The following is an 11,125-nucleotide window of genomic DNA, read 5'->3' on the forward strand; positions in this document are numbered from 1 at the left end:
GCCAGCCACAGGCAACTGCTCTTCCAGGGTCAGTAACAACTGCCCTTTACAGGGTCTCCTTTCCTTTTCTGGTCCTCCTCACCTCTTTTCTTTCCTTCTACTTCCTTCTCTCTATATCTGCACCTCCTCTTTGATTTATCTTTATTTTAATGTGTTTTTACTCATTTACCCAACCTTCTTCCTCCTGTTTCTAAAATTTCCCTCCTTGTCCTCTGCCCTTTGCACAGTCCCTGGTTCCTTTTGATTCACTCACAACCCTGGACTGTCCTTCCTCCTCTGCAGCAAGACCATTCTTAACCACATGGCACACTCTTCTACCCTGAAGATGCAGGCAGCAGATTCCTCTGAAATGAGGGTACCTACCTATGTACCACATTACTTGGCATTTCATTTCAGAGGACAGTAATTTCAAGATGGATTCTGTCAATACAATAGGAAGTTTCTATATGTAATAATACAAATGCTGCCGTGAATGCAACAATTTATTTGGTTGTAGTTCTTTGTCTTTTCTTCCTCTACACTTTGGCCATAACTGGCCATTATCAGGTGTATTTTTCACTACATAGCTGTCACACTGCACACAATCCAAAATCTAAAACACCAGCCTGTCAGTTTTATTTAAAATCTCACCAACATACACTCGTCAATTTGATTTTATAATTCCAGTTTAAAATTTAAAGTTTTAAATCACAGGGACACCCGCTCTGTGTCTACATGTGCTGCAGCGGCGGTTTCTTGTTTTCAGCACCGTTCATGTATTATTCTGTGCAGGCTCCCTGTGCGTGTGTCGCTGCTCATCTTTAATACTTTTGCCCTATATATAATAATAATATACTAATAGGAAGCTTGTCATTCTGTAAATAGTGTAGGCAGATCAGAAGACAGGATTGATCCGCCAGGGACGATCTACATACATAACTTCAGATTGCTGTTAGACCAGTGCCAATTATTTGGTACCAATTGTTCTCTGAAAAATCCCATCCACTGAAGTTTTCAAATCAATCGGGTGCACGGACTTACAGTCATGAAGCTACTGGCAGGACTGGCAACCTGCTATGGTCCTCAAAGTGTAAACACTAAGGAATATGAGTAATCTTAGCTTTAAACCCATATGTGACAATAATCCAATGTAAGTCAGGCTTCAATGTTTATAAAGTCATAAGAATCTTCCTGCTGGTTGCAGATGTCCAGGTGTTATAAAACTACTCCTTTCCTTCTGCAATATTATCAAGGTTTTCTGTAACAGATGCAGAATAAAGGATACAGTTAGCGTTGTTTCCGAAACCAACTCCTATCAATTGTCCAGATTCTAGAAAAGACTGTAGTTCTTACAGCAATACTGTTGCCACATTACAAAGACCAAAACAACACCGTCCAGTGTGACTATTTAAGTTCTATCACTTGAAAACTCATCGTCCTTACATGTTTCGATCCCTACAGATCATCCTCAGAGGGCATCAATACTTTTTCCGGAAACTACTATTACAATAGGTGTTAAATTATATACATACACATATAATGTCTGAAATAGACAATGTACACAATGTTCAACTTTTCAGTCACAGCAGCCTTCCAAGTATTAAAATTTTTAAAGTTTTTTAAAAACTTTGTTGTTTAAGATTAAAATTTATAAACCATGCAGGTTCATGTCAATTATCCTACTGTCTTTCTTGGAGGTGGCTGATCTTGTGCTGCCTGTCTATCTTGAGAAAGGAGATTCTTAGTATTGTCTGTGTCTGTTCGTGGCTTGCTGTGTTGTTTACACTGTTGTTTACGCCACATACTTCTGCTGTGCTTTGAATGAACAACAGCCACAAGAATGCACACGGTCCATGGGAGCTATGAATTTAATGCTGAAACAAATACACCAATGATGCTCAACCAAATTCTGTATGTTCACAGAGTTTGCTAATGTACAAGAAACACATTATCAGCGCACCTTATACACCTTTCCTGGCAATATCACATTGTCCCTAACAGAAGTGGTCACAGATTCTTCATATCACCTTCCCTGTTGCTTGAAGTTTTGTAGTCTGAGAAAGTGTTGCATAACTGGATAATGATAGGCTTGCTGTACTGGATCTTCTATAAATACTGCATGTAATTGTGCAAAGCATCCACAGTCCGACTATCAGAACATTCCGTTCCATTTGCTTTCAAGCCTTTGTTATTCATGCTTGCATGATGCTTCATCTAAAGCTATCCCTATAACAGGTCATGGAGGCCCATAGGGTTCTGAGACATTGAGGCTCCCACATTATCTAGACAATCGACTCACAGATGGCAGTAAGGTTGTCAGCATTATGTGCCAGCCGCCATTTACTCCCCCCCCCTCGGAAGATTCCTGATACTCATTTCTGTTAGAGGCTGAGTTGAACTCGGGGCCATAGCGCAGCTGGAAGGGTTAGGTCAATTGAAAGAAATCCACATCATCAGGACTCGAAAACATGACCTTCTGGCTTGTAGTATAGTGGATGCTTCACCTAATCCCACACAAATTCAACCTGATGTAACTCACAGCGGTATGGAGGCAATAAAAAAAAAAGCCCTGTGCATGTTACATAGCAACTTCCTCAATCCTATATGCTTCACATTTCCATTCTTCAGCACTCATTATGTCCATTAACCATGGTATACTGTGCACCATGCCACTCCACTGTGCCCATTTTCTAACACTATGTCATCACCTGCTACACCTAGCAGGTTGGTACAGTGGTAACACTCTACACAGGTTGAATATGAGCAAGTATTCTTGCTTGACTCACTTGTAAACTTACTGTTGCAGCTGAGGACTCCAGCATTTTTAAAATGTGATGTAATAAGTTTCACTGATATTCTTTTATTTACAAATTTAATTCAAGTATTTCCAATTCCCTCTAATATTCATATTTCATTCAACACTCAGTCTGGTATAACCAATCCATTACAACAGCCTCACAGAAGGAGACTGGCACATACAAGAGAGAATAATACTGAACTGGATCCCACAGAAGCGTTCATGAAGAAGTAACTGGAATGTACTGGCTTAAAGACAGGAAATAATTCATAAAGACAATGAATTATGGTCAGTGAACATGCAGGAAACACTCCTGGCTTGTGTTCAGGATGTTCCTAGTTACTGGCCGACCTCAGAGTTATCATAGTCTTCTTCATCCTTGTATATTGAGAGCATGTCTTCAAATAGTCTCCCATAACCATCTTCATCCAAGTTCTTTCTTTCTTCTAATTGTAGGATAATGCAAGAGTCCCTCAGTGTTGCAGCCCTCCTAAAAAGGGCCCATCATACAGGCCCCTCAAGACAGATGAGCAGGGAGCACAGCTGGAATGGAAACTGGGAGAATACTGAAGAGCAATAGAAACTGCTCAAGTGCCACTAACCACCTGAGTTACAGGACAGCCATCTAAATCTTGACTTATCCACCATTCATGACTATCACCTCAGCTCATCTGATGCTATGACACTTCAGTGAAATGGCGCTGTCAGCTATAGAACTAATCAGGCAAAACCAAGTAACTGGCTAGGTTAGTATCTTGAAATGTATTCAGGAGTTGCTTGGCTCAAATCTTGACCAGGACTTCACCTATCCTGAATGAGGTTTTTCATGGCTTTCATCTGTCCCTCTGGGCAAATGTTGGGATACTGTTTCAACTAGGTCCTAAACAGTTCATTAAAAATCCTTTCCGTTTCAACATCCATTTACCATCCTACCAGTCAATGTACTTCAGTCTGAGATAGTGAGTATCATTAAGTAACACAAAAAACGAACCATGCCTCCTTCTACAGCAACAATGAGTATGAGTAGTGGGCCATAAAAATCGGCCCTCGTACCGCAACCTTCAATGATCTATTGTGCTTCCCCTTTGGATTAACCCTTTATTAATCAAATGAAATGTAGGACTTTATTTATGGGGGCATCATAAAAGTCCCTTGGTTCCATAAGAATTCACCCAGGTGGTGATATCTTAGGTAAGCTATAGCCTCACAATCACTACAGCAACAATGCACAGCAAGTGTCCAATGGTACACTTCATTAACTACAGTACTGCACCAGGCAATAACTTAAATTCCATTGGGGGGGCTCATCTATGGAGATTTGTGATGAAAATTTACATTAATTTCCCAGCAAGAGTCAGCAACAAATTTAGGCCTGTCACAACTAAATGAGTGATAAATGGATTACACCATAAAGACGAGCACTCCTCCCATCTGTACATCTGTCCGTTTACAGTTGGAATTTTATGAAAAATCTGTCAATTCACAAAAAGGACATATCTCTCCACCAGAGCCAGAGTCACATGAACCTCCTTGACTTATGCAGTATTACTCACGGCATACTGTTTCCGCAAGCAGCTTCATATCCTCAGCAGTATTCTGATCTGATCGGTTGCCAGGTATGATGTCCAGCTCGAAGTCAGGGCTGTAGCACATAAAATCCTGCAAAACATCATGGCATACTGTACCAGTCAAAATATGAATGTCATGTTACACTCTGAAACCGGTTCGGCTTTTGAAAATGAACCAGTTCCTTGCCCTCCACAATTCTAAAGAGAGGATTAACCGGCCCCTAGTATGCAATACCACAGACCTAATTAAACTGAGACATTCAAAGCGCGTACTGAAGCCTGAGTCAGAGTCAGGGTCAGATTTACTTGCTTTATTATTATTATTATACTGCAATTGGGTATTCACCTGGTAGCAGCAGATCTTACACTGATACAGACAAGGAAAGACTATAACATAAAGGCAACAATACAAAACAAAGTACATACAATAGATGCTAAAGGGTTCTGATGATGTTGGATGACACACAGAATTACTGGATTTTTGGACTTTTCCCATCGTCCAAAATTCTAGGTAATAGAGGACATGACATTTCAGAAACTGGATCTGTTTCCGTCTTGAGGTGAGAACCTGAGAACCTACTCAGTTGGGCCCCTTAGAAAGAGTTAATCTCAATCACTATCACTCAATCACTACGTCAAAGGAAGTGTGCAGTACAAGCCATCATGATGGTGGCAGAAGTTCACAAACTGTTCAACTGTGTAACAGTTAAACATTCAAAATAGAGCAAACCAATGTCTAGGTGAGATCTGAGGTACCAACAACAGTGGGTATCCCAATCATTGTCCTATACAATGTGACAACCGTAAAGTTTGGCAGATAAGTTGCAAAAGTTCAGAGAAACCCATTTACTAAACTACACGGTGTCAAATCTAAAATAACTGCAGTCTCAACTTCTGGGTACTTACTTCATTGCTGTCTGGAATTGAAGCGGGAATCTGAAAACCTACTATGATGGAAGTGAGATAAGTCCAGCAACGAGCTGTATTTGGCAGGTTGTAGCCCCCTGGAAGATGCACACATATATGTAATGTTTGCAGGGAACACACAAGACATTCAGGTTCTCAATAACACTGAATTGTGATAAAGGTAAAAATGTCCCTGTACTTAAATAATTAAGCACTACACCATGAAGATGTATGGTGGAGTGGAGGTGTAGTGCCAGTATTCTTAACTCTGGAGGCTGCATGGGCCCCACAGCTTGTCTGAATGCTGTGGAGAATAGGAAGTTCCCTTGCCCCTGCCAGTAATTGAACCCCAGCCATCCAACCCATAATCTACTGCTATACTGAGTGGGCTATCCTGGCTCCTAATTGAACTGTGATATGTATACATAACATTCTTGTAAATCCTGCACTTCAGACATTATTGGTTAAACACCATGTAATATATAAGATTTGAGGTTTTCACAGCAGTGACTATGAAGAACGTAGTCTTCTGGTATGTGGCACCGTGTAGATATTGTGTTAACTGACATTTCGGATGAACTCGGTCTGTTGCACCTGCTCACGCTGGTTCACTCATGGATTTCTTTTCTTCTACCCTGAAGATGGAGGTGATACGTTCCTCTGAAATGTCAGTTAACACAATCTACATGGCGCCACATCCCAGAAGACTGCTTTCTTCACCATGTAATATACTTTTCCTATTATTTTACAAAATGTTTTGGTCATATGAGGCCATCATCAGGCATATTTGATCATCAACGTAATATACATAATGCTGCATTTACAAGACTTTATTACGTATGAGGGCTATTCCACTGAGCTGTTAACAGAAAAAAGAATTTATTATATATAAAAAACATGTACATACTTCAGTTACTTTTCAATGTAGCCACTGCCAAAATTGAGCCACCTGTCATATTGGGGAAAAAGTTTTTGTATGCCTCGTCAAAGAAGTATGCCACCTGTTAGCTCAGCCATGTTTTGACACCTTCCATCAACTCCTCATTATTACTGAAGTGTTGTGATCTCAATCAGTGCTTCAGGTATGTAAACGGGTGGTAGTCACTTGCAGCAAGATCAGGGCTGTAAGGAGGGTGGTCAAACAACTGACAGTTGAAATGCTCAAGTACAAGCAGCTGTATGTGGATGCACATTGTCTTGGAGGAGCACTACACCAGATGTCAGCATTCCGAACCTTTTGTTCTGAATGGCCCTACACAGTTTTTATGTGTTTCACAACACATTTCTGACATTATTGTGTTCCCTTAATGCATTAATTTCATAAACACTCCTTTCCTGTCCCAGAAAACAGCTGCCATCAGCTTTCTGGCAGGCAAACATCCATTTAAACTTTTTCAGCTTGTTTGGTAAATATGCGTGCATCCACTGCTTTGACTGTTCTTTGGTTTCAAAATCCACAAATGAAACCCAGGTTTCATCACCTGTTACTCTATGATGTAACTGAGAAATTAATTGCCATCTTTGTGGTCTTGCTCTAAAAAATCATAGCCGAAGCATTCTCTGTATTTTGAGTGCACCCGTGAGCATTTTTGGAACCCATCTTGCACAAAACTTGTAATAGCCTAGGCTAACTGTGATAATCTCGTAGAGAACAGTATGTGAAATTTGTGGAAATTCATATAAAAGTTCTGAAATTGTGAAGCCCTGTCTTTCACAAATTTTTGGGTTAATACTCTGAACAAGATCATAGCTCACTATGGATGGCTGGCTGGCCACTTCGCTCTTCGCTGTGAACATCTGTTCGTCCATATATCTTTGAACATTCTACACCAGTGCCTTATATTTCCTCCATTCATTACAGTTTGACGATAAACTGTACATAACTCACAATGGATTTCCACAAAACTCATGTAGTTAGTGTGAAGAATGCTGATAACAACACAAATTTTACAGCTAGCAGGATTATCAGTAGCAGGACACATAAAAACTCACTCTGCAGACACAAGGACAAACATTAGGTGGCCAATTATGTCATGATTTACAAGACAATGAGTCATGGTTCGCATGCACAAGCTCTCCCCCACTCCTACATTAGTTGCCTAAAATAAACAGTGGTTACTTTCTGAATAGCCCTTGCATATAAAGTGCCCAACTAAAGCAACAGGATGCTCAAATATAATATTACAACTGAACTGTACCTCCACCTAAAAACAGAGTTGGCAAGTTCCATGCCAAAACTTTCTCGACGCATTGACCAATACCCCGAGGTGTGAGGTTGAAGGCACATGCAGGGTCTCCATTGATGCAGTCTGCCCCACACTGGACAACCACGGCATCTGGGCGGAATGTACACCAAACCTTGTTGGCTATGCTGTTAAGACACAAATGGCATTATGTTATACTAATTGGAGCATCAGCTAAAGTTCATAGAAGAATAATAAACATTCCAACACTGTAAGAATCTTAGATCCTACATTACGTTACTTGATTAATTTCCAAAAATGTATCCTACAAGTTGAAAAACATTTTTCACCTGTTCAAGGCAGTATGATCACCATGGCCTCTAATTTATGGTGTTATCATGAGTTTAATGTTTAATAAGGAATGAATCTTACACTATGCTAAATAAAAATATATTGCAGTAGAACTTGGTTATAACGTCATTAAAGGGACCTAAAAATAGTGTCGTTATAAACGAATGTTGTTGTAACCTAAATGGGCACTTCCACAGTAGCCTTATGTTAGTCACGTAAAAATCTACCAAAAACCGAGTTAAAATGTTGCATTTTTTAGTGAAATATGTAGTTAAGTACAGACTAACGTAACATTAACGTGGAATTGCCCAAATGTGTAATATCAAAGACATATTACAGCGCTTTTCACTGACAATACACACCGCACTAATACTGTATATTAAAGGTAGGCCTACTCACCAAATTACAGTAGATTACATCAATTGTTGTGCCTTACTGTACCTAGATACGAGTACAGTAATCAGTTATCTTCATCTGTTTCCTGTTACTTGCCCAATACACACTTTCTAAATTATGTTCAATGTCCATATCAGAGAAATTCAGGAATGAAAATGACGTTACATACGAGGTTGATGCATTTGTGCATGTCGTACTAAGCAAGGTATAAAAACAGTTGCTTTATGAGGAATTAGTTCGTACCATTGAATATTTGACGCAATAGACAAGGTGTCGCAGAAACCGATGTTGCTATAACCAAGTTTTACTGTATTTTGATTTAACAAAACAAGCAACTTTCTTGACTCTCTGATGCTGGATCTACTGACACCAAGAGAGACATGCAGTACTGGTGGGTTATTTTACAGTGATGTCAGCAGCTACACTATATAGCGTTAAATTGTATGACAAGAGACAAACAATGAATGGAAAAAATTTGGAAGGCAGCACATCCTGGTATGTGCTTATAGGAATGGAGGAGAACCATCAAAAACAGGAGTCAGTTAGCCAGTGTTCAGGCTGAAATCTGAACTGAGAACCCTCTGAACATGAGTCCAAAGGATTATCAATAAAATTACCTGTTTTGTGACATACAGTGAATGCACTTTTACACTGAAGGTTAATATGACAGTGATATATACTTCTGTACTTACATATGTGATCAGAGAAGTGAATATACAGCGGACCCTTCATTAGTGTTATTTAGTGTTGAATTTCAGTGATCCAAAGTTAATAATAACAGTGTTCGATTATAAGGATATTCCTTAATTTAGCATTTGAATGAAATGCCACCCAAAGGGACTGTAAATTGGAGTTCTACTATGGCTATCCCAAAGAAATGTGGATGCTGTGATGGCATAAAATGCTTCCATGTTATGGACAGTGATTGAGATTAGATCTTTCTAAGGAGCCCAACTGAGTAGGTGTCCTCCTTTCACACCTGAAGACAGAAACAGATCCAGTTTCCAAAACGTCATGTCCTCTATTATCTAGAATTCTAGATGATGGAAAAAGTCCAAAACCCAAGTAATTCTGTGTGTCGTCCACCATTGTCAGAACCCTTTAGAATCTATCTGCAACTACCCCGGCATCTATGAATGAATGTGGCAGTCCATGATGAGACGTGTCAAGGTGTGCATTAAATCCCATGGAGGACATTCTGAACACTTAATTGTAAATGTTCTCTTTCAGCTATAACTCAGAAATTAAACATTTCCAGACACATGTTGATATGGACATATTTTCATGTTTTGGTATGAGGAACTTGTGCCCAAAGTTTGTCTGCACCATTCAGTTACACTCTGCATATTGTGGTTTGTTCTTTAGTTCCGTTAAAATTACTATAAGAATTAACATATTAAAATAACATTACTTAAACACTATATTAATATTGTCACATGTTGGGTATGTCACACGACAAATAAATTCACATGGGTCTCGGATTCAGCTAATCTTTATTGAATATTCACTCTTACACTCTTTACAATCGTTATCAGCTGTAGTATCAATTGGCTTCTGCCTCGATGCTTGACTCTCGGTTCTCTAACAATAACCTAGTACATGTCCTAAGCTCTGCTTATATAGGGGTCATGCGGACTCAGTCGAGGACACCTCTCACCAAGGTTCGATCCCGCGTGTTCGGCAATCCGTTGCTTCGGGAACAATCTCTATAGATTACGGCGGTAACGTGTTTCGTCTCATCCGATGGTACTCAATGGCCTTCTGTTGTTCATCTCCGGGGAAACGCGTTCATTGTTTCAGCACTTTATACGCAACGGTTCATTGTTATTGCGTTTCCATGGAGGTATCTGCTCCAGACACATTACAATATTTATCAATAATAATATTTATTTATTTATTTCCATATAAGAACATAATATTGGCAGACAAAAGTACGAGCAAAAGAGCATTACCAGGGAATCAAGTGAGTCGAGTTTCACTGGTAATGAGTCTGATATGTGAGTGGTTCAAATCTTGACTGGAACATTAGCTATCCTGACAGATTTCTCGCAGTTTTCCTCAGTCCCTCCAGGATAATGTCAGGATATTACCTCAAATTAGACCAAGAGCACTTTCTTCCAAATCCTTTCCCATTCATTATTTACCAACATCCTATCATCTGACACTATAAGCTCAGATAACAATAGAATCATTACATAAAACATAAATAAATAAATAAATAACTACACTATTACCAGTGAAAGAGGGTGAAGTAATTGTCATCCCTGACACCATCCTTGAGTGGCACATTGACAGAGTAATACCGACCCCGGCCCAAGCCCACATCCAGCAGGCCCCCAGTGCCAGGATAGAAACCTGGTTCATGCTTGTGCAGTGAGAGAGTGAGAACATGTGGTGTGAAGGCAAAGGCATTCTCCACTCCATTCCCTGCAACAACATGATCAAAGCATTGGCAGAAATCCAACAGCTCTACTGTCAGCTCGAAACCCAAAATGTTGTGTTACGTGGAAAAACTGTAACACACTGTTGAAGGCTGGTTTTCCATTCAATATTTGTTACTAGTCTTCATTTCAGTAAGAGTATATGTGAACTAACAAATATCATGAGATTCTAAAGGATTCAGACGATAGTAACACTCGGGATTACTAAAATTTTGGACTTCATCCATCATCCAGTGATTGAAGTCAGCAGTTTCTAATGGACCCAACAGAGCAGGTGTCTCCCACTCCCTCAACTGACAATAGAAACAGATCCAGTTTCCAAAACATTGTGTTCTTCAGAATAATGGATGATTGGCAAAAGTCCAAAAATCTGGTAATCCCAAATAAGTATCATGTTTAATCTACAGCAACCTGTCAATTATCTGTGATAATGGGTGTGTGTGTGTGTGGGGGGGGGGGGGGAGAAAGGGGGGAAAAAGATAAAAAAAAAACTACGTACACACC

At 39.7% G+C, this 11,125-nt stretch overlaps 1 protein-coding gene across 2 annotated transcripts in view; it reads right to left on the reverse strand.

Moving 5' to 3' along the window:
- Positions 1-763: 763 nt before the first annotated feature.
- Positions 764-11,125, reverse strand: part of LOC111871047 (histone deacetylase 8) — a 22,201-nt gene continuing 11,839 nt past the window's right edge. For both annotated transcript variants that reach the window (XM_023863787.2, XM_023863786.2), the window contains exons 5-9: positions 10,415-10,607; positions 7,449-7,621; positions 5,251-5,348; positions 4,330-4,435; positions 764-1,237 (exon numbers count right to left, since the gene is read on the reverse strand). In XM_023863787.2, the coding sequence (XP_023719555.1) occupies positions 1,203-1,237; positions 4,330-4,435; positions 5,251-5,348; positions 7,449-7,621; positions 10,415-10,607 (605 nt within the window). In that variant the 3' untranslated portion in view covers positions 764-1,202. The remainder of the gene's footprint in view (positions 1,238-4,329; positions 4,436-5,250; positions 5,349-7,448; positions 7,622-10,414; positions 10,608-11,125) is intronic.

The sequence above is a fragment of the Cryptotermes secundus genome, unplaced genomic scaffold, assembly GCF_002891405.2.
Source record: "Cryptotermes secundus unplaced genomic scaffold, Csec_1.0 scaffold73, whole genome shotgun sequence".
NCBI lineage: Eukaryota > Metazoa > Arthropoda > Insecta > Blattodea > Kalotermitidae > Cryptotermes > Cryptotermes secundus.